Raw genomic sequence first — 16,063 nt, forward strand, 5'->3', positions numbered from 1 at the left:
GGAAAGGAGGGACCTGGGGCGGCAGGCGGGAGGGAGGTGCTCCAGCAGCCAGGCTGGGATGCTGCAGCCGGGGAGCACTGGTCCTGTCTCCTCAGCCGCGTGCTTTTCCCCCACCGAGTTACACAGGTTATCCCAAGCAGCCAGCCATCAATGGACAGGGGGATCCGCATACCTCAAATATTTACGGTGCCTGCACTTCGAGAACGAGACAGTTCGTTCACATCTGTGAACGGGCCACTTTTAAAACATCAAAATAAACCATCTGGCTGCGCAACTGTTTCTAATTACTTCCCTGCCTAGACTGTAAACTTCGGGGTTTGGCACCGGCCTCCCTCCCAGAGCGCTGCCCAAATCCCGCTCGCAGGCAGCTAATCGGAGCCACTGCAGCACGGGGGGAGCAGCCCTGGAGCCGGGCTTGTCCAGCTCGCAGCTCTCCGCACGCCCGGCGGCTCTGCCCGGCCGTCTGTCCGGCCGTCTGTCCGGCCGGCCGTCTCCAGGAGCGCTCCAGGTGCGGCGTGGCGCGGCTCGCACCATGCACGGGCGGGGGCTGCCGGGGCTGGTGGTGCTGCTGCTGGTCACCTCGCTGCCAGCCGGCCACCTCGCGCCGCCGGCCGGCCCCCCTGCCCTGCGGTAAGTGTGGCTCTGCAGCCTCCCGGCGGGGCTCGACCGATTTATGAGATGTCAGGAGTGTGGAGGCTGGGGTTGCGGGGGGAGCGGCGGAGTCGTTTGCGAGCTCTTCCTTTGCCTGCTTGGAAGTGACACTGCGGGAAGCGCTGTGGGTCACTGGGCGCTTAAACTGGTGCTGTGTAAACCGAGGGGGTTGTTTGCAATGATGTATTTCATGCCCGAGACTCAGGCTTTTAGAGCAGTGAAGGGCAAAGAGCTGAACAGCGATGACTCTTTGCGCCTAGACCTTTACGTAGTGCTGCCTGAGTGGAGCAGGCTCCTAACCACAGACCCCTGTGTGCTCCCCGCTCTTCGGTGCAGCGGCACAGCGAGGCACGCTGCTCTCTGCTCTTCCCCTCCACCAGGCCCAGCACCCACCTGCTCTCAGAGCCAGCAGCTTGTACCCCAGAGCCTGCAAAATCTAGTGTCTAAGAAGGGCAGGTACTAGTCACCTGAATCCTCAGGATTCCCCAGCACTGTGAACAACTCTGGCTTGGCCAGTCCTTTGTTCTGTTTTCCTACAATCCAGCTCCTGATGAGGCAGTGTGTTATTTTCCCTGTGTATGTCCTGAAAGTCCTGATCTCTGTGTGCTCCAGTGCATGGTACAATTGCATGGCAGAGCTGCAAATCTTCAGATCTAGCATCTGGATTCTGCTGACTTTACTAAAAACAGAGCCGCAAACTACACTGTTGCATGGAAAGCAGTGATTACTTCAGTTTCCTTTTCCAATGAAAGCATGGGTCCTATATATATGACAACCAGAAGGATTACTCTGGCAAATGTGTTTATTAGAATCAACCATAGGTGTGCTTTTTGGTATCATACATTCCTGTTATGCTACCTAGATGTTTGGATGTATATGTCTTTTCTAAACTTTTTTGAATAATCCAGATCAAAATGTTTCATGACAGATAACCATACTATACATGTATATGCATCTATACCAGACATGCATAACGAAAACCATGAGCCTAATGCAGTTAACAAGGTAAATGAAATACAATATAAGCATTCCCACAGTTATCAATGAGATTTCTGACGAAAGAGAAGAAAATTGGGTGATTTGAGGCAAGTAATAGCTTAGAACTGTAACTAAAGTGGTGGTGTTAAAAACAATGTTCTGGGGATCGGCTGAAGCCATGGCAAGAGGATGGTTTCCCATGAGCCAGGTTGTCATCGGCTCTGAGCTGCAGCCCCTGGCTTTGACCACAGCTTGTTCTTTTTGCTGTCCTCTACAGGAGCGTTTTGGGTAGTCCTTCTTGCCGGCTGTCCCAGACTGAGTCGGAGCTCAGGTGCCGCATCCCAGGGGGAAAACTGTGCAGTGACAGAGGCAGATGTGAGTGTGGAGTCTGCATCTGCCAAGTGACCGAGTCCGGCAAATACTACGGTCCGCTCTGCGAGTGCCACGACTGGGTGTGTGAGATCTATGATGGGAAGATCTGTGCAGGTAAGGAGGTGACAAAAGCTTAGAAAATTAAGAGTATATATTATAAGCAGGAATATGTTGGGAACACAGCATACTGCTACAGTAGAGACCACAGTTGTGTATGTGTCCCCGAACCATGACTCTAAATGGGATTGTGAGCACATCCAAAGTTTTTGTTAGATTAAAGGATACAAGTCAAAGGCACTGTCTCTGCCATGAAATGGGACTTTGCCCAGAGCAAGTCTGCATCTGCAGCAGGGGCAAAAGCAGGAGCTGCTTTGGTTTGGAGGCTCTGCAAACTGAATCTAATGCAGGGGACAATATTGCTTGTGTTTTTCATACAGTATTACTGCATTTGAACTGCTTACCTAATGATGGTATATGTTATATACCAAGGTTTTAAAGTATCTATAAACAATCAGTTTTGTCCTGTAGTGTTTGTTTTTTTTTTTTTTCTTCTCCTGCTATAAGGAAGAAGGTTTGCTTTAACAGGTACCACACTCAGGGTGTATAGATATGAAAACTCTATTTTTCTCTAGTAATGGTAATGCTTTCCAAATAAAGACTTAAAACAATGTAATTGCATTGTGGTTTCAGAGATTTCCCCACTGACACTGTATTCTTTAATGACAGATGAAATAACATTTCTGGGACAGAATTTAGTCCCTGCCAGTTGTTGGAACATGTTGCTTGGTTTGCATCTAAACATTATCACTCTTTCATCTTTCCAGCTGTCTTTACTTAAGTTTCTGGGCTATTTCAGTTGGATTTTGGACATATTTTTTTTTTTTTTCCCTCTTAAGCAGCTTAGAAGAAAGCAGGGAGGAGAAATGCCATCACATTCGTAAGGGTATTCAGACTGAAGCTCGATGAAAGAGGCCAGAAGGGTACTTAATTTGCAGTATCCCTGCTTCAACAGCTTTACCAGATTCACACAAACGTGTCATCTCTTCAGGCCAAAAACTGCAATTAGGTCAATGGGAATTTTACAGGAATTCTCCTAGTAAGAGGACAATACAAATGCATTCCAGTAGTGGGTTTGGCAAATTTTGTAGGAAAAAAAGAGCAACTTATTTTAGCAACAAAGTAGCTAAGAATAAGAAGTCCAGTAATAATATGAAAAGATCAAGGATGTGATTATGAGAAAAATAGTTGTATTTGGCACCTATGACTTTAGGGTTTTGTGGAGAAACTGATTTATAGACTCTGTAGTTAGCAGTGTCAAGCCCAATTACGTAAGAAGTATCAGGGGTCTGCTGATCATTTCAGTGCTTTGCTGTCCCAAACAAGAATTTCCTGGTTGGTGGTGTGATTTCAATATGCTTGCTGTTGTTGCTGGGGTAGCTGTATAAAGTGAAACTGAAAGCTCCTTCAATTTTAATATTCTGCCGCAAACTCCACTATTATGTTCCTGTCAATGTCACGAGTGGTGGCTGAGAGTTTTGTCAGTGCTTTGGTGGAAAGTGGTGCTGGCAGGATAAACATAACCACTAAATTTCTAACAATATTTAGCTTTTGTGTAACACTTCGTGCAGCAGTTCAAAGATGTGAATGTTAAGTGATTAAACATTTTATAAAGAACAAGTTTTTGTAGTTGTCAACTTTTGTAGCTGGAGTATTGAAGCTGCGTTACCACTGAGATGTCAAATAATTTAAATGCACTCTTCTGGAAAAAAAGTAGTAAAAAAATCAATGCAAAGTAATGGGCAGGGAAACAGCTGTGAGGGGCCTAGGGGTTTTGCTTGTTTAGTTTGTTTTTTTGACAACAGTGCTGAAAGTCCAGCTGACTTTGTTGGAGTTCAGGGCTGCCCAGCACTGCAGGAGCACAGGCCTGGGTAACTCCTTCAGGGCTGGGACACGGGGTCTGGGTCCAGGAGTGAGACACCTCCTTTCAGGCTGTGCATGCTGCTCTCTTCATTTCCCCCCGTGTTTTCAGTCACTTAACTTTACATTGTGCATGTATGGGAGGAAGGGAACATAGAACAGATGGTCAGATCTAGTATAACTGGTCCTTATGTTGTAGGAATAACATCCCCACCGCCCAGCCATTCAGTGAACTGCACCTTCTGATGTTTCTTAGTGCCACACCATGGAGCTGATTTCTCATGTATGACATGCCTCCCTTTCTTTGCATTTTTGAGCACATTTTTAAACTCAATGATGAAATTGTGTTTCCTCTGGGTGAAAAGCCAAAATGTCTTACTGCAGTTCTATTCCTCTTTCCTGCTTTGTTCTCCTTTTTCCTATTTTTTTTTTTTTTTTTGATACTTGCTGTCCTGTTCCAATGTGGGTCTCTCCTGATGAGTACAACAATAACTGCTGTCTGGTACCACATGCAGAACTACCAGACACTGAATATTCCTCTAGAGAGCCTCCAATATTTGAGATTAATGCTGTTTCAAACAAGCTACTTTTCAAGCTGCCAGTGATGCCTTTTTCAAGTGACTGATGTCTAATCACCAGTGATGTTCGTATTCAGAGTTGTCAGGCAGAGTTGTTCGAGTCATGAGTGCCAAACATAATTGTTCAGACATAACTCCCCTCTTCTGTCCCAAGCTAAACAAAATACTTAGTTGCTCAATATGCAGCTCGTTATCTTCAGGGGACTTTCTGGGTCAGATCCAGCTTCTGGACCAGTCATGGGACACCCATATTCTGAAAAGAGAAGGCCTGAAGATAGAGAAGATTTCTATCTGTTTATGATTTTCTTTTTCTTATCATCTTGTATAAGCAATGGGGAAAAGATTATGCCATGAGTAAAGAAGGAAAGCAGATGCAAATGTCTCTGTCCGTTTACTCTCTCTTGAGACTTCTCTGCTGTGTTTCCCTTCCATGGCGTTTCCATGTGCTTTAGAGGGAATTCTGATTGTTTTATCCCACTGAGATTGATAAAGCAATAGCTGATCTTTCATGGAGTCAGAAACAAAGAAGAAGAGAGAAATGAAATGCTGTACTCTGAGTCACTGAGCCTCCTGTCCTCAGTGGCCTTTTTGTCTGCCTGCCATATCATAGGGTGTAGAGGAAAGAAGAGTCCCAATACTGTCATTCTCTTTGCAGTGTCAGTGACATCTTTATTTTGTCATTTTCTTCTGGTCTTCAAGGAGATGAGCTAAGAGGACGAAGGCTGAATCAAACACTGAATCAAAACCCCAAAGGATTTATGCTTCATTCAGAGCAGACAATGTATTTGTTGCTGTTTATTTGCAACTAGTAGTTCTGACCTCAGAGAGTTTCATATTGCCTCAGGCTTTCTTAGCATAAGTGGAGCCTGTGTTGTGTGAAAGGAAAGAGGAATGTGGCACTAATTCCTATAACTTTGCTGCTTGATACTTATTTTTCTATGGTTTTGCAGCATAGGGGAAAATCAGTTTTACTGGGCTGTTGGGTTTGGGGTTTTCTTTTGGTTAATCTTTTTTACTGTGTTTGTGATTAATGAAGATAGGAAAAGTAAACAAAGTTTAGACTTCCATGAGCAACTGGAATGGGAACACTCTAGATGTTCCTAGAGAACGGACCACGGAAATTGCCAGCTGGGACATGAAGGCAGTATGATTGCACTGCTCATAGCTGGTGAGCTCAAGGGGCAGATACGATTCGGTGACAGCGTGGAGAGGGACATATGAAGAAGGACGTTCCTCTTTGCTCAGAACTATATTCATTGTCTTTGTTTTCCCAGAGTTATTAAGATTTTATAAACATTTTTTTTTCCAAATGGAAATACCTTTTACACCTACTGAATAATTGTGGCAACTGTGTGATTTACCACTGCCCTAAGCGGTTGCTGGGGAACATTTGTTTCTGCTGTTCAGGCCAGTGAGAAATTTTCCTGCTACTTTCTCCAAAGCTGTAGTTGCTGTAAGTGCTGTGCCTATTTTAAGGCTAGTTCAGCGATGTAATGGCAGTGTTAGTCATAGGTTTTCACAGCCAGAAGTGTTATCATGTTATGTGAAGGACAGAAAGATATCAGTGCCATTATTTCTCTGTAAGGCTTTAAACTATGCAGAGAACACAAGTGAAATACTACTTTGACGAGGAGTGGATGTGGAAATACAAGATAAATCGGAAATAAAGTAGTAATGTAATACAAAGTTATGCATCCATGTGAGTTTATGGGATATATGGCCCTGTAAGTCAGTTGGAGAGAGTCAGGAAATTGAGAATGGAATACGGAGAACATTTTGAGCTGAGGACTGCTCTTTGCACAAAAAGAGCAGTTTTTAGGTAGAGCTATCTTAGTTGAGTTGGAAACGCTCTAACAACTGTATCTTTGTATTTGTACTGGACGGAGGTCTGACAAGCTTTTTTTTTTTTTTTCATTGAGCAGCATTTCTTGCTAAAAGCAAAGAAAGGCCAGTCTGTGACCTGCATTGATTACCATTTGATCCAAAGTGAGATTCAAAGCCCTGCGTTCTTGAAAGCGGGTGTAAGCCTCTTCTCTGTCAGAGGACACATTTGCAAAGACTCAGCTGTGGCACATGTGGTCATCGGAGACACAGCTTCCTAAAAAGACCAAGCTAAAAATAGGGCAGGAGGCTGTTGATGAAAGTGGATGTTGCAGTTCTTCTCTGACCTAGTTTGCTTTAGTCTGGATTTCAGAACTTGGCTTAAGTGACACTTCATTTAGGAGCAGGGATGTGTAGGTGTGATAATAACATACATATTCATCTCAAAACAGGTCCCCCAGATTCTAGTGAAGTGAAGTTGTGATAGCATAGACCTCATTGCAGGATCGCTGCCTTGCTAGGTGCACAAGGTCCTGGCAAACTTACAAAGCACAAGCTAAAGCCAGTATTATTCTCAGCTTTATGCTCTCACGATCTGATCTAGGTACACACAAGCTGCTTTTGATGCATCTACAATTGCCGTAGTTCCAAATGCAGTGTGTATGTTCACAGCAATGGTGAGAGAGGCACGAGAAGGAAGCTCAGAGAGAGGCACTGCGAGGGTGATTACTAGAAGCGAGGCATTTTAAAAGTATCTTCTTAAACGATTCATAGCTAAATGCCTAGCTCTCATTTTCAGCACCTTTACCTGCAGATACTACTCGTGGAAAATATTTTAAAAACCAAACTGAGTACACTGGGCACGTGGAAGGAGGGAGAGGCTTTTTTGCAGCACCTAGCAGAGCTGGGATGCAGCCCTTCATGCCATCACCAACAGCAAAGGGTGGGGGGGAGAACAACATCTACTTCACCTTTTGCCCTTCTTTAGACTGGGGTGACAGGCTCATCTGTTGCAGAGAAAAAGCAAACCTTCATGCAAGTTTTGATAATGTAAATAAGTGCTCTGAAATGGGTTTGAATTTTGATGCTATTCACGGGCTGATAATGGACTGAAGTATTTTTTTATTTATTTGAAAGCATGCCTTTTGTGACAAAATGGCTTTCACAGACTGAGTCCTTTTATAAAGATTTGTTTTTCGTTATCATTGATATGGAAAAGACATGGATGACAGAAAATAGATGATGTACTTAATGTTACAGAAGAGTGTATTAATGCTCTTACCTGCTGCATCAAGGGATGGGTTTCATTAAATGTTCTTATGACAGCCTTTGTCAGACAAACTGACTGGCTTGCTAAAATTTTCTATGCTTTATTTAAAGTTTTATTGTAGATAGCTTTTCCTGTAAAGGGCTTCAAACCATCCATCACTTTTGCCACTGGACTATAAACCTTTGGGTGTAGGTGTTCCCAGGTAGCTGGTCCTGACAAGGAACATGTTGATTTTAAGTTTCCATGAGCTTTTTTAGGAGGAAAAAACACATTGCTAGGACTGTCTCAGGAAAAAAGGTCATTTGTGCCTAAAAAGGACTGATATTTGGCTTCTATGCAAAGAAAGACCCCAGAGTATACATGTAGTAGTGGAATTTACCAGTGTTGTGGTGTATCACAGTTGTATTGCTGGAGCCAAGTTTCCTTTGGAGCTGGAAATACTACAAAGAACAAGGCAAAAGTGAAGGAGCTGGAATTTGTGGTTTTTTCTTTGATTTCTTTGAGGTTGTTTACTTTTCCCTAGAAGGAGGGGATTGTTTTGGCTCAAAATGCTTGCAAGCCCTGCTCATAGCAGTAATTCTACATCGAAAAGACACTTATCCAGACCCAGTGATGTATGTTTTCCTCCACTCCTCTGTTCAAATTCTGAGTATATAATGAAAAAAATGTCTTTCTTTTAAACAACATTTTAAAAGGCTATTTAATAGCTTCTTTCCCTAGTGAAGGTGTGAATATTTGCAGATAGAGGTTTGTGAGTTGGGACATAGGGAGTGGGCTGGAACATCAGCTCAAGAAGTTAGATGATCAGATTCTGGTATGAAGAGGAATAAAGATTCAAGAGAGTTTAATTGTAGTTGCACCTGTCCCCTTTCTCCAGACAGCAGTTACATTCCTAATGCTCCTAAGACCTGCTTCGCCCTTCTGCCGGCCCACCTGAGCAGCAGCAGTGGATACTCTGGGGTGTTTTCTTGCCAATGGCTTAAAAAGTGGCAGTCAGTCTTTGAAGGCATATCTGGGGCATTTTATGGGGAAAGTGGCTGGGAGTGCCAACTCTTGACACTGGCAGGAGTGAACTGAGTGATAACTTTGTGGTTTGGAAAGTGTGAGCACCAGATGCTGTTGCCTTGGCAGCAGCATGCAGCAGCAGATGTTTGTGTCTGGAGCACCTGGTCACAGTATTGTATTCCTGAGGAAAATGCTGAGGAGCGGGAGGGGCACCAGCAGACTGTGGGAGAATCCTCCCGTGTCCCAAACAGACTGCCACACCTCCCTCAGTCATGCTTTTTCCAGTCCTCTGCTTCCAGCAGTTCCAGTTCAGCCTTTTAGACCAAGTGGTGTGAGTCATTTTAAGTATTGGGGATGTTAGCTTTCATGGTCCACAGTTAGAGGCTACTGAATGCAAAAACAGCTCTTTGTAAGTATTTTTCCCATTCTGCATGCAATTTCGTAAGTAAAATGATTCACATCCTGAAGTTGTGTGGTTGACAGTTAAGAAATGCTAAATCTGACTCTCTACCACTAATGAAGAGTCCTGTGCATTTGCACCATGATACATCTTTTGATTTTGTATTCATAATGGTTTTCTCCAGTATAAACTTTAAGGACAGGAGGGAAACGGTTGCTTTCTGACATTTGAAATGGTTTACTTTATAAACTTGATAACATATTTAAAGCAAGATATAAATGTTAATGATTTACCTTAGTCTATTCATTTGTCTGAAATGTGGGGAGCATGGATGGCAAAGCAGTTTTTCGCCATGTAACAGATTTCTTCATACCCTATTTCCTTATTCTGAGTGTTTTAAACTATGTTTTGAAGAAAGTAACTGGATATTTGCTAGACTCAAGGGTGCAAGCCGATTGAGTCTCAGAAGCCAGAAGCCCATCTTCTTAAGAAAATCCTCTTTCTCTCCCCTTCCCAAAACACCCAGACTCATTCCTTGTCTGTCCTTTCCCCTTCAGAAATTCAGGTAGAGCTTGTATATGGTTTGAGTGGCTTTTCAGCTGATGAAGATGCAAGTGTTCCTTTTAGAGATGAATAATGAATGACATTTGTCTGTGAACAAGAGGTAAACTTAAATAGTTCATTCCATTTCTGTGTTTGCATGTCCTGGTGAGTATATGCTCTAAAAAAAATAAATAAAATAATTAGTTGAGGAATTTTCTTTGTCTTTTCACTTGTACACCTGTACAGTTTTTGACTTGTCCTGGGAGCAATTCCTGTGACTTTTAAAGTAGTAACAAATCTGGATGTCTTAAAAAACATTTCTGTTGTGAGTAACCTATTTTCTGAAGGTGTAGTTCATAAGCTGAAATTTAAACACTTTCCTTTCTTTCTTGTATAGCTGCATGGTGATTATCTTGTTTACTTTGGGGGATCTTTGAGACACTCAACTGTATTCTCTGTTTCCCTCTGAACTGGATTTACTGGATTCTTAGGGACCACAAGTTGATGGTAAAATCAGCTGGTAATGACATGCTCATATAAGCAGGACTTCCCTCCAGAAAAGAATGCAAGTCCTACTTCAGATGATGTGAACGTGTCTGGTATATGACACTGACTGTAATGATCACAGCATCCAGCTCTGATATATACCCTTCTTTGCAGTTCTTGCAACAAGATACTAAAAGTTATATATTTTTCTTCTGATATTGAGGAGAGGGGAAGCTGAGGGTCAGAGATCAAAAATATGCCTCCTGATCATCTTAGACTGGTAGTAAGACTAAGGAGAGAGCCCAAGTATCTGAGGGACTCTTAGACCACTGAGCCCCTATCAGGTGCAAGAATAAAATGTGATAGCATGAAAATTATCAGTTAAGACTGTGTCAGAAAAACCTTTTTTATTCATGTTTACATGCTAAAAATACTGTTTCATACAAATAAGACATGTATTCCTTTTCCAAAGAACTGTCTGTGCGTTACATACTAGTAAATGGTTGATTCCTATGTATGATTATCCAAGTGAGAGAAGCTTTGATTTATGAAAACACCCAGTGTGTTTCCAACTTAGAAGTGTTCCACCTATAAATAAGGAGGTGAATTTGTAGCAAGTCAAAACCACAGAGAATCAGTCAGGCAAAGTTTGTTCATTCAGAATATTCTGAAATAAATTTGATTAATTAAGCTAAGAGTAACATTTTCAAAGCTATTCCAGAATGATAGACTTTTAAACAGAAAGAAGGTTTTAAGTTCATAACCTTTTAAATTCACTATGAAAAGATTGTAAAGAAATGTTGACAGCTGCAGGTGCAGTGTCATGCCTGCATTCCAGAGAACAGTCCTCAAAACAGTGTTTATAAAGTCATTCTTTGAAGGATTACTGGAGAAGTTCTGACCTCTCACTTCAGCAACAGGGAAGAACTGGAATGGAGAAGGACAAACAATCTTACAAACATACTTACAGGAGGTTCAAATAACGCTGAGCAGTGGCAATGCCATGACAAAAAGCCATATAAGAACATGTTGCAGTGTGGTTCTCCTGAATGCTTTTGCAGAATTGTGCTTTTTAATCATTACATATATATCTGCTTTACATGTAAAAAAAAAATTATGTGGGCTCTTGGAACATACTGCACATTCACCCTAACAATCTGCACTGACTTTGTCCTTTCTCAAGCACTTTTTAAACTGGAAGGAATAGTGGCAATGGATGAATTGTACAACTGTAGTCTGACTTGCAGTGATAATGTTGAGACCTTCTGTTACAGAATCACAGAAGTCAGTATTACAAATTTACTTAGCTTTTTGTCTGGTACCTTTGTGGTCAGGTAAATTCTGTGGGAAGCAGATAACCAGTAAGAAGTGTATTTAAAATCAGAAGATGGCCTTGAAGAACTTCACTGGAGTACTGTTGTAGGACTGGTACTTCTAATGACCGTCTTTTGGAAGAATTTCTTTTCATTTTCACTTCTGTTTCAAACCACAGATAATCCTCATCACAAACACTGCAAATGTAATGAAACTCAACTCCCAGCCTGCCTGGGAAGGCATCCAGGTACCAGCTGTCACTGAAAGGAAATTGCCCATCACATCCACCAGAAAGGGCAGTTTCTCTAGATGGGAACTGAGAATGGAGTAATTGCAGTTGAATACTGCTCTCCATTTATGTGGGTTTGCCTACAGCCTGCATTTGTGGAAATCCTTTTATTTAAGGCAAAATGCCCGAGTTTCATTTTTACAATTATCCTTTATGGTGGGGGGCGTGGGGAGAGAGATCAGTTTTTGCTGGCCCAGCTCTCCTTTAGCTTCTTAAGCCTGGCTGATTCATCCACTGCAGCTCAACCTAAGGCTGGTATGCCCTGGAAAGCTCTTGGAGCAATGTCTTTCCTGCTTCCATTGCTGAAGATCCTTCTAGAGAACTCCCAGAACAAGTCACTCTGCATAAGTTGTTCCTCCACCAACCCCAGACACAGTGAACTTTTCTTCTCCTTCCTGAACGTATCCCTTTCTCATTCCCAGGGCTTTAGGACATCATCTTACAGTGAGAGGGACTCTCACACTTCCTACCACCATTTTCCCCCAAGATTTCTTAATGAATTGAAGCACAGAGAAGAAATATTAGAGCATATCATTGGCATCGATTATAAACTGCTTTCCTTTGTGTGTGGCCTGTTCTAAACAGAGAGGCTTAACTGGCATAAATTTGTGTCTCACAATAAAAGGTAATTGCGCAAGGTCTTTTCAAGATTTATAATGCTTAACTTCCTACCAGCTTTGTGTACGTGACGCAGAGATACACAAAAAAGTTCATTGGAGATGGTAAAATTGCCAAACCTCACTCAGACACTTTGTTAGATTTAGGAATGGATCCTGTCACTTATATCTATTCTTCTGGTTAAAAAAATGTTTTAATAAAAGCAAATGGTCTGGCTATTTTAAAACCTAAACAGAAGCCTGTGTTTTCTGCTAACATAAGTGTAATGAAATCAATACAGTTATGCCAACAGAGAATTGGTCTCACAACATCTCCTCCCCGTGTTTGACCAGACTCACCAGTTACTAGCAGAGTAAGGTACAACAGCATCACACCTGCCATTTATCTGCAAATAATAATGGTAAAACAATAATAATGATAATGAAATTTCCAAAGTTTAGAATGCTTTTAAGCCTGACAACGTTTTACCTGATTTTCTCTTTAGTTTTTCTTCTGTATACTGTACTCCTTGAAAGAGTTACATGTTACTCAGCAGTAGTTTGACAGGACATTTACCAAAATAATTGTTCTCCGGACTGGCAGAGTTGGACTTACCAGAAATGAGACTTGCGTGTGAAAACATTCTGATAAATGAAAACTAATCTTTCAGAGAGTTAGACTCTGCTGTATTAATTAAGGAATTGGTTCCACTGACAGAACTATCCCAGGTTTTATTAAATGGTCTGCTGATTTAGAAAGTGATGATAAGATTAAGATTTTCTAATTGGATGAGCAGCGTGTCAGTTACTTCTCCCTTCACCATCTTAATGCTTTTGTATATGAGTTCTGTAAGATTTTGTCTTGTAAATAAGAAAATTCTATTTTAAATGCAACTGTGAATTGCTTAAATGATGTCTTCTAACCTTACATGAAGGTTATAAGAGGTTTTCTTTACAGAGATTTTCCAAAAATTATAGCATGATTTCTCTATAGGTGGTTTCAAAGACACATATCACATGAAAATATTTTGAATGAAGTTCTTGCAGGATATTTTGGAGGCTGTATTTAAATAATACAGCAACCACAGACTTAATTTTATTTCATATATGCCTATTAAAGGAATTCATAGTGAGAGGTTTTAAAAATAATCTGTCTGGGATATCATTTATCAAGCTCTTTGAAAACAAGCTCATAGTTCCTCTGGCCTTTCATATGGGCTTCTAGTCCTCTATATTTCAGGCTTTCAGGTGTTGTTGTCTGGGCTTTTTCTCCATTTCTTCTGTATAAGCAGTGGCTGCCAGCCCCACTCTGAACATTTTTGTTGTCCTCAGTTGCCAATTTTTTTTCCTAATTCCAGTCCCTGTTCTCAGAGTATTTTCTGCTTTTTGGGTGGTCTCTGTCTGGCCCAGTTCATAGGTTTCCTAACCCATTCTTCTGGCTCATCAAAGAACAGTTTCCATGAGGACCTGAGTGGAAGTTAGACCCACCTTGGGTCTCTTTACTCTTCCTGGTGGCTCTTTCTCAAACCAATGACCTCTGCTCTCACACTTGTGTTCCAGGACTATATTTTCTTAGAGGAGGCATGGTTTCAAGAGGTGCTGAACCACCTTGGGTATTCAATGACCTTGTAGAAATAAACCACAATTATGTGAAATGAAATACTGTTTCTCAGCTCATACTCTGTTCATGTGGGCGTTGTTCAGCTGTAGAGGCTCCTGGCAGGACATGAATCTAAACCAAGGAATCTTTAAAATAGGCATAAATCAGATGTACACTGCTGTATCATAATTTCTCTTTCCTTCAACATTTTCTCCTTCCTGGAGTAGGTGGCACAGCACACTGAAATTTTACAGTTTATTTTAGTTGCTCCAAATTATCTGTGCATTGTTTTTCTTATTCCCAAGAGTGTGAATGTTTTTGACCATAGTATAAAAGCTTGTCTTAGGGAGATTGTGGAATCTCTGTCACTGGGGGCTTCAAGAACAGGTTGGAAAAATATCTGTCAGGAGGGATCAACACTCACATGTTTGTGCCTCCAGGCACAGAAGTGGACCAGCTGATCTCTTCCAGAGGTCTCTTTGAGGCTGATTTTCTTTGATGCTGCTGTGAAACTAATTGTTGGCTTGGTGTTCCGCCTTAGTGAGAAGGATCTGTGGCAGTATGATCATAGTTTTTAACACGCTATTATGTTTCTAAATACAAGAATTTATTGAAAGGGATGCATAACATTGATTTTAATCTGTTAAGACTACAATCTTAGTCTTAACAACTTTCACCTTTTTACAGTATTTATACTACTTTATAAAATATAATATATTTATATTATATTATTATTTATATATATAATATATTTATAATATATTATAAAATATAATGAAAAAAGGGTAGCAAACAGTATTACATTGCTAATAAACTTATAAAAAAGGCCAGTTTTTTAGCGCTGCCATGAAGATATGCATTCCTTATGTTGTCTCAATGCAATATTATACCCTCTAGAAAGGTAATTATTCTTGCATGGCAGTGAACTGAACTCTGTATTGACAGCTGAAAACATTACCTAGATTGATGAAAGTCAAAAGATGTTGCCATTGTGAGGGTGCAACACTTCTATAAACCTGATTTCTTTCATCTCAATGGGAATTGGGGAATTACCCTTACTATTCCTTTCTTCACCTTAAAAACACTGGGCTCTACACTGGGTAATGCTATAGACCTAGCATACAGCACAGGTCTGTATGAGTGTTTCTTCTGCCTTCTTTCCCTCTGTTGGTCTTCCTCCATTACCTAGGCATGTGGTATTCATCACACTTCTCATGCACATTTGTAGGAAGGAAACAGGGAATTCCACCCCCACAAAAAGCTTCCCCAGTCTTCTGCTTTTCTTCTGCATCCAAGAAATACTAAAACATTGTTGCTTAACTTTTCTGTTAGCCTGGTGTCTCTCACATCCCTTCAGACAAGCCTTTCATGGAAGCTGTGGTTTGGTCTTGCTGATACTGTGACATTCAATTGCTGCTGCTGAGAAGCAATGATTTCAGAAGCTGCTGTAAGGGGAATATCTGCATTCCTGGACTGTATATTCTATAAAAGCAATTAACTTTGTGGTGCTTAAAATTTTTTGTTAAGTTAGCCTCAGAAGAAAACAGAGTACTTTTAGAGGGTGATGTTACACCATCCATATTATGTGACAGAAATACCACCTCACAAGTGTATGATGGGGGCCAATGCTGGAGTCCCATAGTGTCTTGGCATAATGGACACTGCCACTGTATACTGTTCTTCCACTTTTGCTCTGTTTTTCCTCCCCATGTGAGTCACAGAAGTGGTTTTAAATGTCTTTCAGTGAGTCATATAGTATTGCTGATGGATAGTTTTGCTAATTCTGTCCCTACTTTAAAGTCACTATATGCAGAGTCTCTTTGCTACCTAAAAGCTAACATTTCATTTGGTCACCTACTTGACACCTTTATAATAAGTACTTGCTTTCCTTAAGCACACTTTTTTTTGGTCATAGCAATGTCAAAACCTCAGGCTTTTGTTTGTATTCTGAGCTGTCAGTTTGAATTTTTAAATCCTTTTTCAAAAATGGATCAGACTGAGCATTATCTTGGCTGCATACCTCCTAACACCTTCTGGCAGGCATCAGAAGCCAAGAGGTCCGCTGTGCCATGGCTTATTGCTTGGCTGAAAAAGAATCAAAATGCACATAGGAAATTTAATGTGGTGAAAGTGAGAAGAGAAGGATCGAGGGTTGGAAACAAATGTAAAAACCTTGTATACAAGCAGCAGCTGGAATATATGAGACTACATGCAGTACAAAGTGTTCCTCGAAACTTTGTAGG

General features: G+C 41.3%; 1 protein-coding gene across 1 annotated transcript in view; it reads left to right on the forward strand.

Annotated features, from left to right (window-relative positions):
• Positions 1-414: 414 nt before the first annotated feature.
• The window catches only part of ITGBL1 (integrin subunit beta like 1), a 138,862-nt gene continuing 123,213 nt past the window's right edge, over positions 415-16,063 (forward strand). Inside the window, exons 1-2 of the mRNA XM_040584472.1 lie at positions 415-630; positions 1,907-2,115. Of these exons, the coding sequence (XP_040440406.1) occupies positions 533-630; positions 1,907-2,115 (307 nt within the window). The 5' untranslated portion in view covers positions 415-532. The remainder of the gene's footprint in view (positions 631-1,906; positions 2,116-16,063) is intronic.

This window comes from Falco naumanni, chromosome 2 (assembly GCF_017639655.2).
Source record: "Falco naumanni isolate bFalNau1 chromosome 2, bFalNau1.pat, whole genome shotgun sequence".
Classification (NCBI taxonomy): Eukaryota; Metazoa; Chordata; class Aves; order Falconiformes; family Falconidae; genus Falco; species Falco naumanni.